Here is a 27,825-nt window from a genome sequence, read left to right as displayed (position 1 = left end):
GAAGATTTTCTGAAGAAGGGTCCAGACCCGAAACGTCAGCTTTCCTGCTCCTCTGATGCAGCTTGGCCTGCTGTGTTCATCCAGCTCTGCACCTTGTTATCTCATTCAAGAGAGATGTTGGGAAGCACTGCTAAACACACAGATAATAGATATTTGGAACTCTCTTCCACAAATGGCAGTTGATGCTTCATCAGTTGTTAATTTTTAATCTGAGAGAGATAATATTTTGTTAAACAAAGGTATAAAAGGATATGGGCCAAAGGCAGGTATATGGAGTCAAGCCAAAGATCATCCATAATCTTATTGAATGGCAGAAGAGGCTTAAGGGGATGAATAGCCACTCCTGTTTCTATCTTCCTATAAATCACAATTCCTTGACCTTCATGACTTAGTGTGTTTCAAAATATGTGAAATCGGCAAATCTGCCCTCAGTCCTGTCAGTCAAGGTGCTATATGCAGATGCATGCTGTATGTACAAAACAAAGTACAGGAAGGCTTGTGTACACTTAAAAGATGTTTAGAAGTTTTATATTTGAATAACAAAGGGCTGCTTTTGCTTTATGCTACAAACAAAGTTTGAGAAGCCAAATGTTGGTCAAATTGGTGACTATCTAGAGGATCTTTCTCCTGTTCTTGTGCTGAAAATATTGTGGTACTAAATATTAGAGTGGAAATTTAAATGCCTGTTATGTCTATATATTTGTTTGATTCAAAGGCAGAATCACCTTCAAGTTAAATTAGTTGACTTCTATTTTAACACAGTCCTGTGGAAATAAAAACAGCCTGCAAATGAGGGATCACAAGTTTGATTCCTATAAAGGCAGATAGATAACAGGCTAGAAATTCTGCTTGAGTTGGGTTTCCCAATAGCTCCCCCTCGCATAACTTAACATTTTTGGTTGATGAGAAAAACTGGTTTGCATCAAGTAAAATTATCTGTAAACATTATAGAATTAAATATGGTTCGTTACCTTTTTTTTGTCCTAACAGATTGGCAAAAGAAATAACAAACTACTCTTGTTTTTGGAGCCAGGTATTGAACACGAATATCCAGAACAGGAGTCCAAAACCTGGTTCAGCATTCCAAGAACAGGAATTGGGGTTCTTCCTCGAAACAGGACTTCAAAGAGCACACGTCATTTATTTCAAAAATGGGTGAGACTTGAGATGTTTAGAGCTTTGTATGTGTGCATGTGAGTAAGGTTGTGTGTGTATGTGTGCGCGCGTGTGCAGGTTGGGGGTGAAGCAGCATGGGTGGGAGCTGGGGGTAACGTGTTTGGAGCCACTGTGTATGTTCATGTGTCACACACCTCTGTCTGCCCATTTGGTACAAGTGTCTGTAAAACTTCAATTGAAATAAATTCAGAGAAAGTTATCAAAAGGTTTTGGAGAGAAAATCTAGTAGGAAGGAAAAGTGGAAAAGTAGAATAGAAGAATTTATTAGAAACAACTTCAGGACCATGGATTTACTTTGTAAATCTTGATTTACTACCTGTTTCTTTCAAAATCCAAGTGGGATGACTAACCAATTCAATCCAGTGATTTAGCATTGTTCTTAGGTTTACATAGAATAGAATAGCAATTTATTGTCCCGTATATTTAAAAATAGTGAAACATTTTATAAGTTGCTATACAACGGTGCTTAAATTAATGACAGAAGTCATAAATAAGAAGAATAAAAAATAAAAGTGCATCACAGTTCAATTAATGCCTCCTGGGTTCACGGTACATTGGAAAACCCGGCCGAAATCGCCACGCAGGGCAGGGCTGAGACCACCCTGCCACGCCGAGACAAGACCTCCATGCTGGACCATTGGAAGACCGAGAGCAGTGATTCTGATTTGATTTGTAGTGCGTTAAGTAATAGGTATGTTTTCTAACATAGAACTGGTTCCAGGTGCACTGTAAGCTTAAAACTAGAGCTTGGTCTTTCACTAATGAAATTAAGAAGTACTTTTTCACACACACACAACAGTGGCAATCTGAAATTCATTCCACAACGGTCTGTGCCTTTGTTGGGGTCAAATGATATTTTCAGTTGCAGGAAACTGCCGAAGACTGCAACACAAAGGGACTTGGGTGTATTTGTGCATGAAACACAAAAAGATAGCACAGGTGCGGCAGGTTATCAGGAAGGCTAATGAAATGTTGGTCTTTGTTTCAAGGGGCTGGGGTAGGTGATGGTGAGACTACATCTTTAGTATCGTGACCATTTTGGTCCCCTTCTTTAAGTAAAGATATTATTTAATTGGAGGCAGTTCAGAGAAGGTTGACTACGATGATTCCTGGCATGAAGGGATTGTCTTATAAGCAAAGGCTCAAAAGATTGAGACTCTACTCTTTAGAATTTAGAAGAATGAGAGGGGATCTCATTGAAACATGTAGGAGTCTTAAGGAGCTTGACAGGGTAAATGCTGAGAGGGTATTTCCCCTCATGGGAGAGTCTAGAACCAAGGGCATAGTCTCAGAAATAAGGGGTGCCAATTTAAGACTGAGATGAGGAGGCATTTCTTCTTTTAGGGTGCTGAGTCTTTGGAACTCCTTGCCCCAGAGAGCTGTGTATGTTTAAGGCTGAGAGAGATGGATGCTTGATCAGTCAGGGAATCAAGAATTACGGTCAATGGGTAAGAGGAATGTTGGATCTTATTGAATGGTGGAGCAGGCTTGAAGGGCCGAACAGCCAACACATTCACATTCCTATTATTTCTTGTGGTCCAAACGGGATTGACAGATTAACGTGACTAGAGACAGGATTAGCCATGATCTTGCGGAATGCTGAAACGTGCTCTGGAGGCAGAATGGCCTCCTTGTTAATTGATCAAAGAATTCACTTAAAAGTACAAACTCAAAATCTTTGTATTTACTTGATGTTGTGTAGAGCGTGGGGGCCCATCAAAAATGTTCTTTCGAAGAATGAAAAACCCGAGGAGCAAAGAACAAATGAATCAGATGTCTGCTTTATTTTTAGCCCGAAAGGGCATAAATTCCTGATCTTATATGTGAATTTAAATGGCAAGAGCCTATCCCTGAAATGGGTTCTGGCAGCTCTACAGCTTGTTCTCAGTGGACCCCAGCACTAATAAGCACAATTGTTAACCTTGTGGCCGAACAACTAGGGAAAAACTGACAGTTTTTCATTCTCTCCTACTTCAAATCCCATGTGTTTGTTGACTGGTATCTGCTGTTTTGTTTGTGCTCTTTCATGATTGGAGTGATTTCAGTTTAAATTCCCTTTTTTCTTCTTCTGGATTGTTCATGTTCCAATTTGGGAAAAATAATCTATTGTATTTTGAATTTTTTTAACTTCTATGTTCTATCTTTATTTTTTCCCCACCCTTTTCCATTATAGTAATCTCTTTGAGCACAATCCAACTGGCACAGATCAGTTTTTGGTCAGGATTACCAGTTCCAGTTAGAGTTATTCCTGAATTGCGCATCACCTAATCTCTTGCCTCAAGCCACTAGGACTGAATATCTGTAAAGTTTTAATAACAAATTTGCATAAGTGTTAAAAGAATCTTTTAAAATCATGCCTCTGTAATTTTCTTTAATCCTCCCTTTGTTGCTCAAGGATGTTTCAGGAGATTGAACTTCAACTCCTGGAAGCTCCACAACAGTCCTGGAGTGTTGATTAGCAGGAGGTGATGGTCTATTGGTATTATTGCTAGAGTGTTAATCCAGAAACTCTGGTTCAAATCCTGCCATGGCATATTGTGGAATTTGAAATCAATAAAAAAAAACACAGGGAAGGAAATCTGCCATCCCCACCTGGTCTGGTCTATATGTGACTCCATCAGTGTGATTGACTCTCAACTGCCTTCCGCAATGCTATCAGTTGTGTCAATCACTACGAAGTCTCAAAGAAATGAAACTGAACAGACTACCTGGCACCGACCTGAAAAGACAACAGCAAAACATTCCCTGTCGACCCTGTAAAGTCCTCCTTCTGGAGGCTAGTATCAGAATTGGGAGATCTGTCTCACAGACTGGTCAAGCAACAGCCTGACACGATTGTACCTGACAGACATGTCCTAGATATCACCACCTTGGATATATCACAGACCCAGCAGAGGTGGCGGCATAGTGGTATACAGTTGGGAGGGAGTTGCCCTGAGATTCTTCAACATTAACTTTGGACCCCATGAAGTCTCATGTCTTCAGGTTAAACATGGGCAAGGAAACCTCCTGCTTGATTACCGCGTACTGTTGTGCCTCTGCTGAATAATCAGTACTTCTCCATATTGAAATACACTTGGAGGAGGATGGCAAGGGCACAAAACGTACCCTGGGTGGGGGATTTCAGAGTCCAAGAGTGGCTCAGCAGCAGTACTACTGATTGAGCTGGTTGGATCTTGAAGGACATAGCTGCTGGACTGGGTCTGATGCAGGTGGTGAGGGAACCAGGAGGGAATATCAGGCTTGACCTCATCCTTACCAATCTGCCAGCCGCAGTTGCATCTGTCCATGAAAGTATCGGTAAGAGTGACCAACACACAGTTCTTGTGGTGACGAAGTCCCGCCTTCACATTGGGAATATCCTCCATCTTGTGTGGTGCTATCACTGTGCTAATTGAGACAGACTTTGAACAAATCTAACAACTCAAAACTGGGCATCTGTGAGGTGCTGTGGGCCATCATCAACAGCAAAATAATACTCCAGCACAATCTGCAAGTTCATGCCTGGCATATCCCCAACTCAACCATTACCAGCAAGTCAGGGGTTCAACCCTGGTTCAGTGGAGAATGCAGGAGGGCATCCCAGGAGCAGTCCCAGGCATACCTGAAGATGAGGTATCAACCTGGTGAAGCTGCCAAACAGCGTAAGTCACAAATGATAGAGCTAAGCGATCCCACAAGCAACAGATCGGGTGTAAGTCTGTAGTCCTGTCGCATCCAGTTGGAATGGTGTTGGACAATTAAACAACTCACTGGGGGAGGAGGCTCTATAAATATCCCCATCCTTGAGTTCATGTGACAATAAACCTAATTCTAATTTTCAATGATGGAAGAGCCCAACATATCAGTGCAAGAGACAGTAATCTTCAGCCAGAAGTGCTGAGTGGATGATCCATCTCGGCCTCCTTGAGTGGTCCCTAGCATTACGGATACTGGTCTTCAGTCAATTCAATTCACTCTACATGATATCAAGAAACAGTTTGAGGCACTGGATATTGCAAAGGCTTACGGGCCTGACATAATCCGGCAATAGATATGTGGACCAGACCTTGCCATTCACCTAACCAAACTATTCCAGCACAGTTACAACATTGGCATCTACCCGACAATGTGGAAATTTGCCCAGGTATATCCCCTACACAAAAAGCCCTGCTAAAACTGGAATCATTGGGTATTGTGGGCAAACTATCTGCTGATTGGAGTCATACCTGGCACATAGGAAGACATGGTTATGATTGTTGGATGTCAGTCATCTCAACTCTAGGACATCTCTGCAGGAGTTCCTCAGGTTGATGCCTGAGGCCCAACTATCTTCAGCTGCTTCATCAACATTCTGCCATCTATCATAAGGTCAGAAATGTGGATGTTTGCACAATGTTCAGTATCATTCGTGACTCTCGTGAGATATTGAAGCAGCCCATGTTCAAATACAAGAATTTCTGGACAATATCCAGACTTGTGCTGACAAATGGCAAGTAACATTCGTGCTACACAAAGACCAGGCTATGACCATCGCCATTAAGAAACAATCTAACCTCCACTCTTGACATTCAATGGTGTTATTTTATTTTGAATGAGAAACTCAGCTGGACCCGCCACATAAACACAGTGGCTACAAGAGCAGGTCAGAGGCTAGGAATATAATAGTGAGTAAATCGTCTCCTGATTCTCTAAAGCCTGTCCACCATCTACAAGGTACAAGTCAGGAGTGTGATGCAATACTCCCCACTTGCTTGGATGACTGCAGCTATAACAACATTCATGAAGCTTGACACCATCCAGAACAAAGCAGCCCGCTTGATTGGCACCTCAACCACAAACATCCACTCCCTCTGCCACCGATGCTCAGAAGCAGCAATGCGTACTATGTACAAGAAGCACTGCAGAAATTCAGCAAAGATCCTCAGACAGCACCTTCCAAACCCACAACCACTTCATCTAGAAGGATAAGGGTAGTCGATACATGAGAGCACTACCACCTGCAAGTTCCCTTCCAAGCCACTCACCATCTTGACTTGGAAATATATGACCGTTCTTTCACTATCGCTAGGTCATAATCCTGGAATTCTCTCCCGAACGGCATTCTGGGTCAACCTATAGCACGAACTGCAACAGTTCAAGAAGGCAGCTCACCACCACATTCTCAAGGGCAACTAGGGAGCGGCAATGAATATTAGCCAGCTAGCAATACTCACATCTCTCACATGAATTAAAAAAAACCCTACTTCTCGTGCCTCACCCTTCTTCCTGTGTGAGCCTGAATAGAGTACAAAAATCCAGCTTTTCTTGCTGGAAGGAAGTCCGTTGTTTTTCTGTGCCCAGTGAAGAGGAATCTGAATACTGCCTCACTGTGTAAACTCTCGTAGGTTTGCAGCCAGTGTTCCTGATAAAGAACTCGGACAATAAAATAAATTGGGATTTTTAGACAAATTGACAGTGATCAAGTTGAAAAAGGCATTGTCCTGATTTCTTTTTCGGTCTATATAGTCATTCCATAATTACCTAGTCCATTTTTGTCAAAGAATTACAGAAGGTTTAGTTTTAAGTTTTGTGATGTATTGCATGTGAAAAATTCTTTGTTTTATCTTGAAAAAGATGCTTTGAAAATGTATCCCATTATTCATACAGCACTCCCCCCAAGTAATTTGATTGTTTCTAATTAAATTGTACACATTTTCATCTGAGTAAATATTCACTCTTTTTTGAATGGAGCAAAAAAAGAGGTAACTACGGGCCAGAGATAGTAGGAACTGCAGATGCTGGAGAATCCGAGACAACAAGGTGCAGGGCTGGATGAACACAGCAGGCCAAGCAGCATCATAGGAGCAGAGAGGCTAAGTTAACTTCATGTTTGTTATTGAGAAAATGTTGGAGTCTGTTATAAAGGATGTTATAGCAGAACATTTGGAAAATATATAATACAAAAAAGGCGAGTCAGTGTTAAGGGAAATCATGTCTGACAAATTAATTAGAATACATTGAGGTGGTAAAGAGGAGGATGGGTAAAGTGGAAACAGCGGATGTAATAAATTTGGATTTTTGGAGGGTGTTTGATAAAGTACCACACTTCTTTCAATTCATTTGCGGGATGATGGTGTCGCTAGCTAGGCTAGCACTTATTGCCTATTCCTAATTGCCCTGACAGCGTTTAAGAGTCAGCCACATTGCTGTGGGTCTTGAGTCATGTGTAGGCCAGACTAGTTAAGGATGACAGTTTCCTTCCCTAAAGGAGCAGTTACTTTATTGGGAGTTTTCTATAGATCCCCTAATAGCAACAAAGACACTGGGGAACAGATTGGGAGGCAGATTTTGGAAAGGTGCAGAAGTAATAGGGTCGTTGTCATGGGTGACTTCAACTTCCCTAATATAGACTGGAACATCCCAAGTGCAAATAGTTTGGATGGAGCAGATTTTGTCAGGTGTGTCCAGGAAGGATTTCTGACTCAAAATGGAGATAGACCAATTAGAGAGGAGGCCATATTGGATTTGGTGCTTGGCAATGAACCAGGCCAGGTGTCAGATGTCTGGGTGGGAGAGCATTTCAGTGATAGTGATCACAACTTCCTGACCTTTACTATAGTCATGGAGAGGGATAGGAGCAGATGGTATGGGAAAGTATTTAATTGGGGGAGGGGGAATTATAATGCTATTAGGCAAGAACTATGGAGCACCAATTGGGATCAGATGTTCACAGGGAAATGCACGATAGAAATGTGGAGGTTGTTTAGGGAGCACTTGCTTACGAGTACTGGATAGGTTTGTCCCACTGAGGCAAGGAAGGGATGGTAAGGTGAAGGAACCTTGGATGTCAAGAGGAAGAAGGAAGCTTACTTAAGGTTGAGGAAGCAAGGATCGGACAGGGCTCTAGAGGTCTACAAGGTAGCCAGGAAGGAACTGAAGAATGGACTTAGGAGAGCTAGAAGGGGGTATGAGAAAACCTTGGCGGGTAGGATCAAGGAAAACCCCAAGTCTTTCTATACTTGGGTGAGGAACAAGAGGATGGCCAGAGTGAGGGTAGGGCCAATCAGGGATAGTGGAGGGAACTTGTGCGCAGAGTCATGGGAAGTAGGGGAGGCCCTTAATGAATACTTTGCTTCAGTATTCACCAGTGAGAGGGACCTTGACGTTTGTGAGGACAGCATGAAACAGGCAGATATGCTTGAACAGGTTGTTGTTAGGAAGAAGGATGTGCTAGAAATTTTGAAAAACATGACGGTAGATAAGTCCCCTGGGCCAGACGGGATATACCCAAGGTTAGTGTGGGAAGTGAGGGAAGAGATTGTTGCGCCTTTGGCAATGATCTTTCCGTCCTCACTGGAATAGTGCCAGAAGATTAGAGGGTGGCAAATGTCATTCCCTTGTTCAAGAAAGGGAATAGGGATAATCCTGGGAATTACAGACCAGTCAGTCTTTCTTCTGTGGTGGGCAAATTATTGGAGAGGATTCTGAGAGATAGTATTTATGATTATTTGGAAAAGCACAGTTTGATTAGAAATAGTCAGCATGGCTTTGTGAGGGGCAGGTCATGCCTCACAAGCGTTATTGAATTCTTTGAGGATGTGACAAAACACATCGATGAAGGTAGAACGGTGGATGTGGTATATTTGGATTTTAGCAAGGCATTTCATAAGGTTCCACATGGTGGGCTCATTCAGGAAGCAAGGAGGCATGGGATTCAGGGAAATTTGGCTGTCTGGATACAAAACTGGTTGTCCAATAGAAGACAGAGGGCGGTAGTAGATGGAAAGTATTCAGCCTGAAGCTTGGTGACCAGTGGTGTGCCGCAGGGATCTGTTCTGGGACCTCTGCACTTTGTGATCTTTATAAATGACTTGGATGAGGAAGTGGAAGGGTGTGTCAGTAAGTTTGCCGATGACACGAAGGTTGGTGGAGTTGTGGACAGCGTGGAGGGCTGTTGTAGGTTGCAACGGGGCATTGACAGGATGCAGAGCTGGGCAAAGAAGTGGCAGATGGAATTCAACCCAGAAAAGTGTGAAGTGATTCATTTTGGAAGGTCGAATTTGAATGCAGAATACAGGGTTAATGGCAGGATTCTCGGCAGTGTGGAGGAACAGACGGATCTTGGGGTCCACGTCCATAGATCCTTCAAAGTTGCGACCCAAGTTGATAGGGTTGTAAAGAAGGCGTATGGTGTGTTGGCTTTCATTGGCAGGGGAATTGACTTTGAGCCGTGAGGTTATGCTGCAGGTCTATAAAACTCTGGTTAAACCACACTTGGAATATTGTGTTCAGTTCTGGTCACCTCATTACAGGAAAGATGTGGAAGCTTTAGAGATGGTGCAGAGGAGATTTATCAGGATGCTGCCTGGACTGGAGGGCAGGTCTTATGAGGAAAGGTTGAAGGAGCTAGTGCTTTTTTCATTGGAGCGAAGAAGGATGAGAGGTGACTTGATAGAGGTCTACATGATGATGACAGGCATAGATAGGGTGAATAGTCAGAGACTTTTTCCCAGGGTGGAAATGACTATTATGAGGGGGCATAATTTTAAGATGTTTGGAGGAAGGTATGGGGAGATGTTAGAGGTAGGTCCTTCACACAGAGTGGTGAGCATGTGGAATGCGCTGCCAGCAGTGGTAGTGGAGTCAGATACTTCAGAGCCCTTTAAACGACTCTTGGATAGGCATATGCAAGGTGTAGAATGTAAGGTATGCAGGGTAGATTGATCTTAGTAGGATAATAGGTCGGCACAACATCGTGGGCCGAAGGGCCTGTACTGTGCTGTTCTGTTCTTTGTTCTATGTTCTTAAAGGGCATTAGTGAACAAGATGGGTTTTTCTGACAATCAACAATGGATTCATGGTCATCATTAGAGTCCTAATTCCAGATTTTTATTGAATTCATTTACCACCATCTGCCCTGGCAGGATTTTAACCTGGGTTCCCAGAACATTACCTGGGTCTTTGGATGAGCAGTCCGGTGGGCCGTCACCTACCCACACCGTTATCTCTACTTGATAAGAGTCCATGATGTTGGAGGCAGTATATTGGAATGATAGAAGATTAGCTAACTAGTAGAAGAAGAGAGTTGAGATAATAAGCACATTTTTAGTCTGGCAACTTGTAACTACTGGCGTCTCACAGGTATCAGTGCTAGAGCGAGAATTATTTACAATATGTATTAATGACTTGAGTGAAGAAAGTAAATGTACTATAGCCAAGTTTGTGAATGAGACAGAAGTAGATGGGAAGATAAGTGGAGGGGATGACACAAAGAGTCTGCAAATCTATATAGACAGACTAAACAAGTGGGCAAAAACTTGGCAGATGGAACGTAATGTTAGAAAATGTGAGGTTATGCACTTGGACAGGAAGAGTAGAAGAGCTGAATATTATTTAAGCAGGGAAAGAAAAAGACTGCCCAATTCTGTAGAACTGGGGCATTTAGGAGTCCTTGTGCATGATTTGCAAAAAGCTAGCATCTGAGTTCAGTCTGCCGCCTTAAGACAGTCTGTCCATATGCGGTATTGGCTTAGTGAACCTTCTCTGCACTGCCTCCAATGCTAGTGTATCTTTGCTTAGAAAAAGGGCCCAAAACTGTTCACAGTATTCCAGTTGTGGTCTGACTAGTGCCTTGTATCATTTTAACAAGACTTCTCTGTTATACTACTGGTCCTACTATGTGTGTATTTGTATCCGTTGCTCCCAATGTGGTCTCCTTTTTATCGGGGAGACTAAACGCAGACTCGAGGACCTCATGGAGCATCTGCATTCTGCATGTACCAACCAACCCCACCTTCTGGTCGCCATCCATTTTAATTCCCTGTCCCACTCCCCTGGTGACATGCCCATCCTTGGCCTCCAATGTCAGAGTGGGACCAAATGTAAACTGGAGGAACAACACCTGATATTTCGCCTTGGGAGCTTACAGCCCGATGGCCTCAATGTTGACTTCACCAGTTTCAAAATGCCTCCATCCTAGCCGAATCCCATGTTCAGCCCTCCCGTCCTTTCTCGTCTCCCTGACCTGACTTAACCTGTCCGTCTTCCTACTCACCTATTTGCTTCACCCTTCCAACCAGCCAATCACAATAACCTCCTACTGCATCCACCTATCACCATCTCTCCTACTCTTCCCCCAGCCTCACCCCTCTGCCTGTATTTACTTCTAGGCTCCCCTCCCCCTCCCCAGTCCTGATGAAGGGTTTCGGCCCTAAACGTTGACTTCCCTGCTCCTCAGATGCTGCCTGACCTGCTGTGCTTTTCCAGCTTCATATCTTTTGACACATATACTTGTAGCAGTTTATATTAACTCTTTACTTCAAGTTAAGAATGTGAACATATTTCACAATTACAGACTTCATTTGTATTGCACGCATTCTTTTAATGTAGCATTTCAAATAGAATGTGAAAATAAATAATATACACATTAATGTAATGAGTACCACTTAGTTGTAATTTCTTTGTGTCAGTAAAGGCTATAGTTTCATCACTGGAGCTGCATGTGAGTGAGGACAGCATTGTTCTATCCAAGATCATCAGTAATTGTAATTCCATTTGAGATTTTCTTTTGGAATAGCAGAAGAAATAAAATAATATCAAAAATGAACTGAAGCAAGAAAATAATTAGTTTTCTGTTAATTTGTTCAGCAAATTACAATCATAAACATGCTGCTAACCAGCCAAAGAAGATTTGTTTAATTATCTAATTATTTCTCCAATGTAAAGGTCAGATATTTATTTTGAAGTGAGTTCTCCCTGCTCCCTTTGGCTATTTAAGATCGGTTAATGTGAACCAGCCACTTCCATGCTCCTCCCTCAGTCAGTCATTGTAAACATTGACAATGAATGTGAACAGTCCATTTCACTGGACCAATGTCTGTCCTCACACACAGAAAACTTCTAGCCAGGTCAGGAGGCATCTCAGGATAATGATGCACTCAGACTGCTAGTAATGTTGACAGCTTAGGGCGGCACGGTGGCTCAGTGGTTAGCACTGCAGCCTCACAGCGCCAGGGACCCGGGTTCAATTCCACTCTCGGGCGACTATCTGTGTGGAGTTTGCACGTTCTCCCGCGTCTGCATGGGTTTTCTCCAGGTGCTCCGGTTTCCAACCACAATCCAAAGATGTGCGGGCTAGGTGGATTGGCCATGCTAAATTGCCCGTAGTGTTCAGGATGTGTAGATTAAGTGGGGTATAGGGGGATGGTTCTGGGTGGGATGCTCCAAGGGTCAGTGTGGACTTGTTGGGCCGAAGGGCCTGTTTCCACACTGTAGGAATTCTATGATGATGATGATCTATGAGCTTACAGGTAAATTGGATAGCAAAGTATCTCACAGTCGCACTGCTACATTTGAAGGAAGAGCATTGCAAATATCAGTTATCATGTATACGATCTGCTGAATAACAATATCAGCTATCAAACTGCTGTCATTGCAAAGAGAATAGCTCTTTGTATTGAAGTGTTGAATTACCTCAAATATCATCCTAGCACAAAAGTACAAATAGTTGTGGTTGTTGAAGGCTATTCAGTTCATTGGTTCTTTAGTTTCGTGTTCCAAGGCCAATAATCATTAACTCCTTCATCTAAAGTTATAATTGGGACAGTTCACTGCATTATAGAACATAGAACAGTACAGGCCCTTCGGCCCATGATGTTTTGCCAACCTCTTATCCTACTCTAAGATCAAACTACCCTGCATACCTGACTTTTTACTATCATCCATGTGCCTATCCAAGAGTTGCTTAAATGTCCCTAATGTATCTTAACTCCATGACCATCTCTGGCAGTGCATTCCACGCACCCACCACTCTCTGTAGAGAATGGACGGCACTGTGGCTCAGTGGTTAGCACTGCTACCTCACAGCGCCACAAACCTGGGTTCGATTAGATTGCATTGTTCACCTACCATTTTCAACTCCTCGGATAAGGAAGCAATCTGTATGCATCAACATTGGGAAAATATTCAGGCTTTGGCTGAGAAATGGGAAGTTTCAGATGAGTATCAGGCAATGCGAAAAGAAATCTAATCGTTTCCCTTTGACATTCAGCAGCAATACCATTTCTCTACCACCACTATCTTGGGTATTGCCATTGACTAGAAACTGAATTGAACCAGCTAGATAAATGCTGTGGCTGCAGGAACAAGGTCAGAGGCAGGGAATTCTGCAGGGAGTAACTCTCCTCCTGACTCCCAAAGCCTGACCACCAATTCCTAGGCACAAGTCAGGAGTGTGCAAGAAGACTGTAAACTGAAAGGAGAAAAGTGGACTTTGCTTTTAAAAGGGGAGCATATATAAGGAAATGTACAATAAATAGAATTTTCATTAATATTGCTAAAGGAATCTTGTGTAGTTTGTGTTAATTCTGGATAGCAACCAGCTAGAGGCCGATGGGGATTTTTTATTAACTTTTTTATTCACTTTTAACGTATACAGTGAATCTGGAAATAAGGGGGCTTGATTTCCAGTGATTTGTGACCACTTTAATAGAATAGTCTCCACTTGTCTGGATGACTGCAGCTCCAATAACATTCAAAGCTTAACACCATTCAGTACAAAGCATCATGCTTGATTGACACTCCATGCACTATTTTAAACATTCAATCCATCCACCACTGATGCACATCGCACGTGCGTACACCATCCAAGAATTGTACTGCAACAACACGCCAAGTCTCCTTTGACAACACCTTCCAAATCCCATCACTTGAGAGGACAGTTTAGTGGGAACACCACCACTACAGTTTTTCATCCAAGCTACACGACACAGACTCTTCACTTGAAAATAGCTTGCTGTTCCTTTTCTGCCTAGGACAACAATCTGGAACTCCTCTCTTGCAGAACTGAATGTGTACCTACACCACATTGATTGTTGCGGTTAGGAAAGGTGGCTACCACTAGCTTCTACATGAATCACTGAAATAATCAAATGTATCAGCATATCCAGAAATGGGAACTTCTTGGACTTTCTGAAATCCTCTCACTGAACTCCAGAAATACAAATTTAAAAATTTTGTGCACCACACAATAAATCACCCCTCCCAGAATTGAATATGATTAATGTCTTTGTTTTAAGTATTTTAGTTGATAACACAGGATTTAATATAGTCAAGAAAGAGTTTGATAATTTTTTTAGAAAGTAATGGCATCAAGGGGTATGAGAAGAAAGTGGAAGTAAGGTACTGTGATGCAGTATCAGCCGTGATCATATTGAATCACAGAACAAGCTCAAAGGGCTGAATGGCCTACTCCTTCTAGTTTCTAGCCTTTGTGATCTAGTAGTACAAAATCAATATACTTCACATTGGAATTCTGAAATGTAAACAGAAATGATCGGTCTCAAGTAACCAAGTTTAAGAAACTGTGAATAGTTAAGATCTTCATCTGATGAATCTGTGCAGGAATGGCTCATTCCATTGTGGAGAACTGGGTTCCAGTCTCCATTGTTTTCTTATGTTTTTGTGAAAACAAAGACTATTAATGTTTTCTTGGAACTAAGCATCGCCATATACTGTTTATTTCGTACTGACCACATATTCCTTTACTATGTGTCAGTTTCTTTGGAGCAATGATCTAGTACTGCACATTAGTGATTACTTACAGACCTTCTTCTTCATAGATTAGGAACATTAGTGTATGTATACATAAATGCATACATGTTGCTCCTTTGCTTGGGTGTTCTTCAAATATTAAAACTCAGTTGTGAACCTGAAATTTTATCATTCACACTAATCAGTCTGTGGAGAATGGAACGTTCTCATTCAGAATAATAAAAATCAAAGATGCATAGTTCATGGCTGACAAATATTGGAAAGATTTTCTTGCTGAATCAAGCCTCCAATCCAACATCATTATTAAAAATTCTTGATTTAATTTTGTATGATGTAACCCAGCTGCAGAGACAATTGAAGCCATGACTCGATACTGATTGAGTGATAAAAGGTAGATAACAAGCAAAATAGATTGAATCTTGGCGCAGTGTAGTTCAGTGTGAGCCACCCCACCTCTACCTGTTCCTGTTCCAAGTGACATGAATTAAAGATGCACTGGATAGAGGCAGCAGTTCTTTTCAATCTGGATAGCTGTGCCCAAATGATGCCATGAACCTCTGATTGTCTGGCCAACAAATCATTGAAAAGCCTTAGACCAGACTCTTTCTTTTAGTGGCTCAGGTGAAATGGCATTGTTTACCTTGGAGGGGACAAAATGTAAGCACCATATGAGTGATAAATTGAGAGATGGCATGCCCATAATTCACTAAACACCTAACATTACAGTTGTTTTCATTCCCAAGCCTTGGCAACAGATGTCAGCTTGAAACCATCACATTGCACTGAAAACTCAAAACAATTAATAATTCTGTCTGCAGTATTCCATGTCAGGCTCAAGGTTGAAAGATTCTTATGTTCACACAGTGCAAAGTCGGGGATTAACTGCTTTGTATCTTTTGAGATTCACAAGACTGCAAGATTAGTTACTGCATTGAACACTTGAATTCCATTTTCTTCAGTAATAGAATTGACTTGTCAGGAGATGAATCTAGGTTGGTCATATTAATTGTAATAAATGTGGAACTCAGTAACAATATAGTTTGCTAGTGGTTTGCTGGACTAGAGATTTGCGTAAAGACATTAACCAGACTTCCAGCCCCAATAAATAATTTAGTAAAATAGCTTAGGTGCTTCCTGAAGCTTTGATTTTCCTAATGGAGGTGAACAATGACCAAGTTCCACCTTCAACTGATCCTTTCTAGAAAGCCTATGACTGCATAAGCTTCTATAGATTAGTGAACAGAAAAAGACTGGCGAAGACAAATGTAGGTACCTTGCAGTTAGAATCAGGTGGATTCATAATGGACAACAAAGAGGTGGCAGACTGGTTGAACAAATACTTTGGATCTGCCTTCAGTAAGGAGGACTCAAATAATCTTCAGGAAATGCCATGGCAGAGAGGGTCAAGCATGAAGAAGGAACTGAAGGAAATACTTATTTGTCAGGAAATGGTATTGGGGAAATTGATGGGATTAAAACCCAATAAGTCCCCAGGGCCTGATGCTCTGTATCCCAGAGTACTTACGGAAGTGGCCCTAGAATAGCGGATGCATTGGTGATCATTTTGCAGCATTCTGTAGATTCCGGAAGAATTCCAAGGGACTGGGGGGTAGCTGATGTAACACCATTCTTTTCTTAAAAAAAAAAGGAGCCAGAGAGAAAATAGGGAATTATAGGCCAGTTAGCCTGACATCGGTGGAGTGGATAATGCTGGAGTCAATCATTAAGGATGTAATAACCGAGCATTTGGAAAGCAGTGACAGAATCGGTCCTAGTCAGTGTGGCTTCACTAACGGGAAATCATGCTTGACAATTCTTCTGGAATTTTTTGAGGATGTGACCAGTAGAGTGGACCAGGGTGAATCAGTAGATACAAAAAAAATTGCAGATTCTGGAATCCAGGTAGACAAACAGGAGACTGGAAGAACACAGTGAGCCAGGCAGCTATTGAGGAAAAAAGCAGTCAACGTTTCAGGTATTACCTTCTTCAGGACATTTCTGAAACGTTGACTGCACCTTTCCTCCAGATGCTGCCTGGCTTACTGTGTTCTTCCAGCCTCCTGTTTGTCTACATGAATCAGTAGATGTTGTAATCTAGACTTTCAAAAGGCTTTTCACAAGGTTCCACATGACAGATTAGTAAGGAAGATTAAAGCTCATGGTATCAGAGGTAATGTATTTACATGGATGGAGAACTAGTTGGCAGACAGGAAGCAGAGATTTGGAATAAACGGGTCATTTTCAGAGTGCTAGACCAGTGGGGTACTACAGGGTTCAGTGCTGGGACCTTAGCTATTCACAAGATACATTAACGATTTGGACGACGGAATTGAATGCCATATCTCCAAATTTGCAGATGGCACTAAGCTAAAAGGCTACAGGGTGTTTTTGACAGACTGGCTGAGTGGGCAAATACTTGGAAAATGCGATATGATGTGGATAATGAGAGGTTATCCACTTTGGTCACAAAAACAGGAAGGCAGGCTATTATCTGAATGGTGGCAGTTTAGGAGAAGGTGAGATGTAATGAGACCGGGGTGTCGTGGTGGAACAGTCGCTGAAGGTTGGCATATAGGTGCAGCAGGCGGTGAGGAAAGCTAATGGCATGCTGGCTGTCATAGCGAGAGGATTTGAATATCAGAGTATGGATGTCTTGCTGCAGTTATACAGGGCCTTGGTGAGGCTATACCTTGAGTATTGTGTGCAGTTTTGGTCTCCTAATCTGAGGAAGGACGTTCTTGCTATTGAGGGAGTCTAGTGAAGGTTCACCAGACTGATTCCTGGGATGGTAGGACTGATCTATGAGGAAAGACTGGATCGTCTGGGCTTGTTTTTGCTGGAATTTAAAAGCATGAAGGGGGATTTCATAGAAACATATAAAATCTTGATGGGACTGTACAGGCTGGATGTGGGAAGTATGTTCCCAATGTTGGGGAAGTCCAAAACTAGGGGTCACAGTCTAATAATAAGGGGTAAGCCATTCAGGACTGAGATAAGGAAGAATTTCTTCACTCAGAGTTGCGAACCTGTGGAATTTTCTCCCACAGAAAGCTGTTGGGGCCAGTTCGTTAGATATATTCAAGAGGGAACTGGATGTGGCCCTTGCGTCTAAGGGGTATGGGGAGAGGGTGGGAATGGGATACTGAGATTGCATGATCATATTGATTGGTGATGCATGCTCAAAGGGCTGAATGGCCTACTTCTGCACCTATTTCCTATGTTTCTAATACTACTGGAGCTCTACTGCTGTTTATCCAGTATCTGTTCTCATCTGCAACAAGAGTTGATCAAAGATTTCAATTCTCACACTATATATGACAAAGAAATCATTGGGGATATTGTGTCAGGATGATCCTCAGCAAAGTAATCTGTTGTCATTGATAGATTTTCTTCAGGCGTGCCCCTAGATTTACTTCAGTATTGGTGATAAAAGATGTTCGGATTGTTTGGAGTAAGAGTGTACACTTCCTTCAGAATCTTGATGTTTCCCAAAGGAGAAATTAGAATCCAGTGAACTGGAGCTTAAAATCATTGTCAACAATATTGCTTCCCTGATTAGTCTGATTCACAAGATAGTTTAATGCTGCTTCTGCTGAGAACAGAGGTAAAAATTAGTGCCTTGAACATGTTAAGATACAGTAGTAAGGAGTTTACCAAATGGTTCCATCATCAAATTGTGAAGATGATCCTTTTCCTTTGTGGTACATTCTACTTTATTTCAGTATCATGTTGATGCTATGTCTGGTTTCATGCTGCACATATAATGTAACTCCAGTACAATGGAGCACGGTTGCATCATATTGTTTCTGTGGTTGTAATGTAAATACATCCTCCAGGATAATTTTATGATGGCATCCATCCATCTATCTCAGGAGATGATTACTGCGCCCTGGGGCACGTGTTATTTCTGTACTGAACATTGTTTGTTATGGGCTGTAAAGGTCAGTTCATGAATGGCAATTCCTTCACAGCTGGCGCAGGTAAATAACATTGGCGTGAAGCTGACAAAAGGTTTTTCCTTTTCTGCTGTTTGTTCATTTCAATCATCTTTTGCTTTTCCCACACTCTTCATCTTTGCTTGTCTCCAGGCAGTCTGGCAGTGAGCACTTTGCATGCATTTATTCTGACCCTAACCAACTTGAAGTCTCATGTTTGCTGACATGACTCAGCCAACAGTCACTGTTGACTTAAGGGCAAGCACATTGGATATCATTGCACATTGCTGTACTTCCATATTCGGTGCTCTAACTTGTCAGGAGATGTTCAAATTACGTCTGTGGCAGTAGAGGTAGAACCTGTGCAGTCACTTTTTTTGACTTCTGTAAGTTGATCCTCCTTAGCTACTATGAAACAGAGTTTGTGTTCTCAGCACCCTCTGTTACAGATTAACCTCAACATCAGTCATGTTATGTGAGCATGTGATATTGGAGCAAATAATTACATGCAGTCTATCTTCACAACTGGTTTACCAGCTCTTTCCAAGTCTTTTGAAAATATAAAGAAAATTAATGTCATCTGAAAATAGAAACGTGGAAGATAGGAGGAGGCCATTCAGCCCTTCGAGCCTGCTCCACTATTCATCACGATCATGGCTGATCGTCCAACTCAATAGCCTAATCCTGTTTTAACTCCATAACCTTTGATCCCATTCGCCCCAAGTGCTATATCTAGCCACCTCTTGAATACATTCAAAGTTTCGGTGTTAACTACTCCCTGTGGTAATGAATTCCACAGGCTCACCACTCTTTAGGTGAAGAAATGTCTCCTCATCTTTTTCCTAAATTGTCTACCCCGAATTCTCGTACTGTGACCCCTGGTTCTGAACAAATCCACCATCGGGAACATCCTCCCTGCATCTACATTGTCTAGTCCTGTTAGAATTTCATAAGTCTCTATAAGACCACCCCCCTCATTCATCTGAACTCCAGTGAAAACAATCCTAACCTCGTCAATCTCTCCTCGTATGTTTGTTCCACCATCCCCAGAATCAGTCTGGCAAACCTTCACTGCACTCCCGCGAGAGCAAGAGCATCCTTCCTCAGAAAAGGAGACCATAACTGCGCATGCTATTCTAGGTGTAGCCTCACCAAAGCCCTGTATAACTGCAACAACACATCCCTGCTCCTGTACTTGAAACCTCTTGCAATGAAAGTAACATACCATTTGCCTTCTTTACCACCTACTGCACCTGCACGCTTACCTTCAGCAACTGGCACACAAGGACACCCAGGTCCCACTGCACACTCCCCTCTCCCAATTTATAGCCATTCAGGTAGTAATCTGCCTTCTTGTTTTTGCTTCCAAAGTGAATGACCTCACATTTATCTAAATTATACTGCATCTGCCATTGATTTGCCCACTCACCCAAACTGTTCAGATCATGCTGAAGAATCTCTGCATGTTTGTCACTGTTCACCCTCCCACCCAACTTGATTTTGTCTGCAAACTTTGAGATGTTACATTTTGTTCCCTCATCCAAATCATTAATACATATATTGTGAATAGGGTCCCAGCACTGATCCCTATAGCACCCCATAAGTTACTGACTGCCAATTTCAAAAGGACCCATTAATTCCTACTCTTTGTTTCCTCTCTGCCTACCAGTTTTCTATTCATCTCAGTACACTCCTCCCAATCCCATGTGCTTTAATCTCTCACATTAATCTCTTGTGCAGAACTTTGTCAAACACTTTCTGAAAATCCAAATAAACAACTTCGATTGGCTCCCCTTGTCACCTCTACTAGTTACATTTTCATAGAATTCCAATAGATTTGTCAAGTGTGATTTCCCCATCATAAATCCATGCTGACTTTCTCTGGTCCTGCCACTGCTTTCTAAATGCTCTGCTATAAAGTCCTTGGTAATGGATTTGAGAATTTTCCCCATTACTGGTCCATAATTCCCTGTTTTCTCTCTATCTCACTTATTGAACTGGGAGGCAATGGCCTAGCGGTATTATCACTGGGCTGTTAATCCAGAGACCCGGATAATATTCTGGGGACCTGGCTGCGAATCCCACCATGGTAGATGGTGGAATTTGAATTCAATAAAATATCTGGAATGACTAGTCTAAGGATGACTATGAATCCATTGTCGATTGTCTGAAAAACCCACCTGGTTCACTAATGTCCTTTAGGGAAGGAAGCTGCCATCCTTACCTGGTCTGGCCTACATCTGACTCCAGACCCATGGCAAAGTGGTTGGACTCTGAACTGCTCTTTGGGCAATTAGGGATGGGCAATAAATGCTGGTCCAACCAACAACGTCCTCATCTCAATAATGAATAAAGGGGATCAAATATTGGAGTGACAGTAGCCACCCTCCAATCTGACTGTTCCAGAGTCTATAGAATCCTGGGAGATGACCACCAGTGCATCCGCTATTTCTAGAGCGAGTTCCTGCGAAGTAGATTATCAGGCCTTGGAGATTTATGGGCCTTCAATCCCAGCACAGTTTCTCTACTGATATTGATTTCCCTCATTTCTTCCCTCTCACTAAATCTTGCAGTCTCCAACATTTCTGGTATCTGATTTGTGTCCTGTTTTGTGAAGACAGAACCAAAGTATGTATTCAGTTCCTCAGCCATTTCTTTGTCCCCTAGTATACATTCCCTCGTTTCTGTCTGTAGGGGACCTACATTTGTCTTCACCTATCTCTTTCTCTTCATGTACCTATAGAAGCTGTTAGTGTCAGTCTTTATACTCCCTGCAAGCTTACTTTTGTACTCTATTTTCCCCTTCTTAATCAATCCCTTGCTGAATTCTAAACTGCTCCCAATCCTCAGACATATTATTTTTCTTGGCCAATCTGTATGCTTCTTCCTTGGATCAGATACTATTTCTAATTTCCTTTGTAAGCCATGGATTGGCTCTCTTACCCATTTTGCTTTTGTGCCAAACAGCAATAAACAGTTGTTGCAGTTCCCCCATGTGTTCGTTCAATATTTGCTATTGCCTATCCACTGTCATCTCTTTAAGTAACTCTCCCTAATCTATCAAGGCCAACTCATGCCTCATATCTTCATAGTTTCCTTTATTAAGATTCAGCACCCTAGTCTCCAAATCAACTACTTGACTCTCCATCTTGATGAAGATTTGAACATGTTATGGTCCCTTATCCCCAAGGGGTCTCATACGGCTAGATTGGCAATGATTCTCCTCTTATTACACAGTACCCAGTCTAAGATGGCTTGCTGTCTAATTGGTTCCTCCATATGTTGGTCAAGAAAACCATCCCTTATTCACTCCCGGAATTCCTCCTCTACAGCATTGTGGCTAATTTGATTTGCCCAATGTTTGTGCTGAATAAAACCACCCATGATCACCAATATTCCCTTACCACGTGCATCTCTAATTTCCTGTTTAATGTTATTCCCAACATCACCACTTCAGTTTGGGAGTTTATATATGACACCCACTAATGTTTTTTGCCCCTTGTTATTTCTCAACTCTATCCACACAGAATCCACATTGTCAGAGCTAATATCCTTTCTCATTATTGTGTCAATTTCCTTTTTAGCCAGCAATGCCACTCCACTACCTTTTCCTTTTTAACCTGCCCTTCCTAAGTACTGAATATTTAGCTCCCATCCCTGGTCACCCTGCAGCCATATCTCCATCAATGTCAACAGGCACAGATTAAAAATGTGTGGAGAGGAATGTGTATCAACAATTTCAGTGGAAAATCAACTATTTAAATTAGGTTTAGCTTCTAAGATTTGAAATCTAGAAAATGGTGAATCCAGTGTGTTAGATTATTCATATTAGATTATACATTTTGGATTCAAATTGCTTTCATACAGATGGAATACAGTCTGCAGGTTAATCGGATAAATTAGGTTCAAGCTGCTGCAGTGCAGATTTCTGCATCATTAGAATGTCAATCTATCTGTAGCTAGACATCCTACAGAAAGTATAGAAAAGCAATGTTATCTATTCTACCTATTACAAGCCATTATTGCCAGTACTGCTACAGTTATTAACTCTTTAAATCTCAGTGCATCTATTCTGTTTTGAAATCAAGGCTTATCGTGCTATCCAATATTTAGCTCATTCTTTCATAATGGTGGAACTCCTCACCTCTCTCAGTCTTAACATTGTTTTAGTACACAAGTTTTAAACTCAAGTTATTAATCAGCTGCCCCCTCCCTTTTAATTTGCCTTAATCTTTGTCTCTCAACTAATAACTCTTAAAGCAGTTAAACTAGCCACTTTTTGTATGCAAATTGACTGCCACATTTCCCTCGTTTGTAGCAGCAGCTACATTTCAAAAGTAATTCTAAAACTAGAGCAAAATTTTATAGATGCAAGGAATCTGAATTTAAAACAAAATACTGGAAACACTCAGGTCAGGCAGCCTCCACGACCAGAAATAGCCAGTTAGTGTTTATGATAGAATTGTCAGTTTGTATCCAGATTTTATCCTGAGCAAGCCAATAATCTGTGAATGGTAACATTTGTGGAACAGATAGCTCCAAGAGATGAGAGGTGCAACAACCATTTTTGCCTAGCAGTAGGGAAAAAACTTGTTTTCAATAAGAATAATTTTCAATAGCTAACTGGGCAGCTTGTAGGTCACTAAAGATGAGTTTGTCATTCTTCTGAGATTACTGGCACCTGGGAAAGGCAGTGAATATGGGAGATAGAAACAGAAGCCAACTTGTTAATTAGTGCTTTTGTTACCTGTGCTGCTAAAGGCACCAGAAGAGTACAGTCTTTCTGCAGTCAGATCTCAGACTTTTGGGAGCTATGGGACTCAGAAGAGAGTGGTGTGCTGCTAATAGTTCAGTATAGCTGAAAGTGAGAATTGAAAAGTGCACAAGCAGTATCTGCTGAGTGAAACTGAGCAAGATTAGAGCTTGGAAAATCCAGGGTCAGTGTAACTTGGTGAAACTAACTGTCCATGAAGAGATGGGGCTCTGTTTGTGAATGAGTACTGGCAGCAATTTCAGAATCCAGAGGAGCATAGACCAGGGAGCAGAAGGTGATCAACCAGACTGCAAATAATCTTTGAGGCAGTCCATAAAGCAGCAGCTCGAGGGTGAGATTCAAGGTCAGATTGGCAGAAGCGAAGAACTGTAATTTCTGGTAAAGTTGAATGAAATTTGATGACCCATTTTGTCATTGACTGTGGGGAATTGCTGAGAAATCTGTTGGATAAGTGTTTGATTGCATTTGCTGTTTGACATGCACTGTGTGGCATTTAATCAGTCTGTTACCTATATTTACCACATGCCAATTCTGGTTATTAGAAATAAGTTATACATGAATTGCAGGTTGTAATAGTCTTCTCACGTTGTACAATACATTTTTATTATTGTTTGTTCAAAATGTGGAATCTTGTGGCTTAAATCTACTGGATCTCACTTCTTTTGAGAAAAAGGCTACTGAAGGGATACAGTGTACAAGCATAAAAAAGCAGCAAATAGGGCAAAGAGGAAAACCGGCTAAAACGCAAAATTAAAACGTCTACTTAAATGCATGTAGTATTTAAAACAAAATAAATGAATTAACAATTAGAAGTGAATGGATATGATCTTATAGCTGTTATGGAGACATAGTTACTAGAACCTAAGTATTCAGGGGTATGTGATTTTTCAAAAGTACAGGCAGGGTGGGACGAGTGGTGGGGTAGCTTTGTGAGTTTGAGATGGAGTAAGTGTGGTAGCAGAAAAGATCTACGATCAGATGATCTAGAATGTTGGGGTAGTATATGATCATGGATAGAATATTGCCCAATAGAGAATCGGAATAAAGGGATATTTTCAGGATGGCAACCTGTAACTAATGGAGTGGAGTTTCTCGGGGATCAGTGCTGTGGCCACAATTATTTACAGTATACATTAGTGACTGGCTGAGGGAAGTGAGCGTATTATTTGCAGATGATAGAACTAGGTGGGAAGGTGAGTAGTGAGGATAGCACAAAGAGTCTCTTTGGGGATGTAGACAGATTATGAGAGTGGTCACAAGCTTGGCAGATGAAATATAATATAAGAACTCTGAGGTTATGCACTTTGGCAAGAAGAATAGAAGAGCTGAATATTATTTAAATGGCAAAAGACTGCAGAAAGCAGCAGCACAGGCATTTAGGGGATCATCATCTATAAATCGCAAAAGACTAGATCTAAGTTCTGCAGGTAATAGGGAAGTTGGCCTTTATTTCAAGGAGAATGGAGAATAAAAATAGGGAGGTCTTGCTAAAACTATACAAAGCACTAATCAGACTACATCTGGAATATTATAACCAGTTTTAATCCCTTTATCCAAGGACTGGCATTGAAGGCAGCTCAGAGTAGGTTCACTGGTTGATCCCAGATATGGAGACATTTTTGTATGAAGAGAAGATTGAGCTTGTATGCATTGGAATTTAGAAGAATGGGAGCCAAACTTATTGAAACGCAAAATACTTATGGGGCTTGACAGGGTAGATGCAGAGAGGTTGTTTCCCCTAGGTCTAGGACCAGAGGGAATATCTTAGAGTAAGGGATCTCATATTTAAATCCGAGATGAGCAGGAGTATTTTCTTTGGAAGTAATGAATCTGTGGAATTCTTCACTGCAGAGGGCTGTTGAGGCTGGATCATTAAGTATATTCTAGAATGAGATACATTTTTTATTAGTAATATAATCAAGTGTTACGGAGATAAGGCAGGAAAACGGAGTTGAGGATAATCAGATCAACCATGATCATCTTCAATGACAGAACTGACTAGATGGGCTGAATTACCTGGTCTTGCTCCTAGTTCTTATGTTCTAATGTGTGGTGGCAAGAACTAGATGCAGATTGACACTTTATGTTTAGATATGCCAGATGCTGCTTCTGGCATGGCCGTTTGCTCTCTTCATTGAACCAGGGTTGATCCCTGTTGCTGGTCGCAGAAAAATGAAGGATATGTTGGGCCATGTGGTTGCAGATAGTGTTGGAATACAATTTTGCTGTTGCTGATGACCCATAGTACCTCATGATGAACAGTCTTGAATTGCTAGTTCTGTTTAGAGTTTCTCCCGTTTAGCACATGATAATGCCATGGAGGATGTTCTCCGTGTTAAGACAGGTTGTCCCCATGAGTACTGTGGAGTCGTGACTCTTACTGATGCTGTCATGGGCAGAAGAATCTGCAACTAGCAGATTCATGAGGATGAAGTCAAATATGTTCTCCCTCTTCTGATGTTCTCCCTTTTCTGATGAAGGGTCTAGGCCCGAAACGTCAGCCTCTCTGCTCCTATGATGCTGCTTGGCCTGCTGTGTTCATCCAGCCCTGCACCTTGTTGTCTCGGATTCTCCAGCATCTGCAGTTCCTACTATCTCCCTCTTGTTGGTTGCCTCTTGTTGGTTGCCTCAGCAGCTGCAGCAGACCCAGTCCAGCAGCTATGTCCTTTAGGACTCGGCCAGCTCAATCAGTAGTGCTGTTGCTGAGCTGCTGTTCAGTGTAAACATCAAAGTCTCCCTATTCAGAATACATTCTCTGTCCTTGCCACCCTCAGTGCTTCTTCCAAGTGGTGCTCAGCATGGAGGAGAACTGATTCCTATCAGTTGTGCGAAGATGGTACATGATAATCAGCAGGAGGTTTCCTTGCCCATAATTGACCTGATGCCATCGGACTTTGTGGGTCCGGAGTTAATGTTGAGGACTCCTAGGGCTGCTCCCTCCTGACTGGACCTGTCTTGATGGCGGAACAAGGCATATTCAGGGATCGTGGGGTGTTATTTGGGACATTATGTGTAAGGTGTGATTCCATGAGTATAGCTATATCGCTCAGTACGTTTTGCATCGTTGCCACCCTCAGTGCATCCTCCAAGTGTTGTTCAACGTGGAGGAGTACTAAATAAAAACCAAAAGAGCTGCGGGTGCTGTTCTGAGGAAGGATCACCAGACCCAAAACGTTAACTCTGTTTTCTCCTTCACGAATGCTGCCAGACCTGCTGAGCTTTTCCAGCAACTTTGTTTTTGTGGAGGAGTACTAATTCATCAGCTGACGGAGGGCAATATATGGTAGGAGGTTTCCTTGCCCATGTTTAACCTGAAGTCATGAATTTCATAGGGTCCAGTTGAAGACTGCCAGGGCAACTCCCTCCTGACTGTATACCATTGTGGTGCCACCTCTGCTGGGTCTGTCCTGCTGATGGGACAGGACATACCCAGGGATGGTGCTGGTGTCGTCTGGGACCTTGTAAGGTATGACTATGTCAGGCTGTTGTTTAACTAGCCTGTGAGACAGCTCTCCCAATTTTGGCACTAGCCCCCAGATAAAGAGGACTTGGCTCAACAGTGCTGGTTCTGCCATTATTGTTTTTGGTACCAAGGTTGAGGGCAGGTGGTCCAACTGGTATCAACATAAGAACATAAGAACTAGGAGCAGGAGTAGGCCGTCTGGCCCTTTGAGCCTGCTCCGCCATTCAATAAGATCATGGCTGATCTTTTCGTGGACTCAGATCCACTTACCCGCGTTCTCACCGTATCCTTTAATTCCTTTATTGTTCAAAAAAAATCTACCTTTTTTTTAAAGACTTTTACTGAAGTAGCGTCAACTACTTCACTGGGCAAGGAATTCCATAGTTTAACAACCCTCTGGGTGAAGAAATTCCTTCTCAATTCAGTCCTAAATCTGCCCCCTCTAATCTTGAGGCTATGCTCTCTTGTCCTAGCTTCACCTGCCAGTGGAAACAACCTCTCTACTTCTATCTTATCCATTCCCTTCATAATTTTATATGTTTCTATAAGATCCCCCCCTCAATCTTCTGAATTCCAATGAATATAATCCCAATCTACTCAGTCTCTCCTCATAAACCAACCCCCTCAACTCCGGAATCAACCTAGTGAACCTCCTTTGCAACCCCTCGAGTGCCAATACATCCTTTCTCAAGTAAGGAGACCAAAACTGCACACAGTACTCCAGGTGTGGCCTCATCAGCACCTTGTACAGCTGCAACATAACCTCTCTGCTTTTAATTTCAATCCCTTTAGCAATGAAGGACAAAATTCCATTTGCCTTCCTAATTACTTGTTGTACCTGCAGACCTACCTTCTGTGATTCATGCACAAGGACACCCAGGTCCCTCTGCATAGCAGCATGCTGCAACTTTTTACCATTCAAGTAATAATCCTTTTTACTATTACTCCTACCAAAATGTATGACT

General features: G+C 42.0%; 1 protein-coding gene across 1 annotated transcript in view; it reads left to right on the top strand.

Annotated features, from left to right (window-relative positions):
* ttc7b (tetratricopeptide repeat domain 7B) overlaps positions 1-27,825 on the top strand; it is a 301,097-nt gene that overhangs the window by 20,679 nt on the left and 252,593 nt on the right. The window contains exon 2 of the mRNA XM_048599973.1: positions 1,034-1,155. Within this exon, the coding sequence (XP_048455930.1) occupies positions 1,034-1,155 (122 nt within the window). The remainder of the gene's footprint in view (positions 1-1,033; positions 1,156-27,825) is intronic.

Source organism: Rhincodon typus, chromosome 8 (genome assembly GCF_021869965.1).
Source record: "Rhincodon typus isolate 14 chromosome 8, sRhiTyp1.1, whole genome shotgun sequence".
In the NCBI taxonomy this organism is placed as follows: Eukaryota; Metazoa; Chordata; class Chondrichthyes; order Orectolobiformes; family Rhincodontidae; genus Rhincodon; species Rhincodon typus.
The sequence above is the reverse complement of the archived record's forward strand: the minus strand, read 5'-3'. Positions and strand labels throughout refer to the sequence as shown.